Genomic DNA, 330 nt, shown 5'->3' with positions numbered 1-330 from the left:
AGTCTCTCTCGCTCCTGGGGACACACGACACATGACACACAGTGAGACACACAGCATGGATTGACACATAGACAGGCCGGTAGTGAGTCTCTCACGCTCCTGGGGACACATGACACATGATACACAGTGAGACACACAGCATGGATTGACACATAGACAGGCCGGTGGTGAGTCTCTCACACTCCTGGGGACACATGACACATAGTGAGACACACAGACACATGACATACAGTGAGACACACAGACACAGGGCACACAGTGAAACACATGACACACATACACACAGTCAGACACACACAGCGAGACACATACACACAGTGAAACACATGA

At 50.6% G+C, this 330-nt stretch overlaps 1 protein-coding gene across 1 annotated transcript in view; it reads right to left on the bottom strand.

Annotated features, from left to right (window-relative positions):
* LOC101858127 (trichohyalin) overlaps positions 1–330 on the bottom strand; it is a gene marked incomplete at its 5' end in the record, with an annotated part of 11,365 nt that overhangs the window by 7,786 nt on the left and 3,249 nt on the right. The window contains 1 exon segment of the mRNA XM_035972118.1: positions 138–175. Coding sequence (XP_035828011.1) covers positions 138–175 — 38 coding nt within the window.

This window comes from Aplysia californica, unplaced genomic scaffold, assembly GCF_000002075.1.
Source record: "Aplysia californica isolate F4 #8 unplaced genomic scaffold, AplCal3.0 scaffold00582, whole genome shotgun sequence".
NCBI classification, from domain to species: Eukaryota; Metazoa; Mollusca; class Gastropoda; order Aplysiida; family Aplysiidae; genus Aplysia; species Aplysia californica.
Note: the sequence above shows the minus strand (reverse complement) of the source record. Positions and strands in the feature narration are given on the sequence as shown.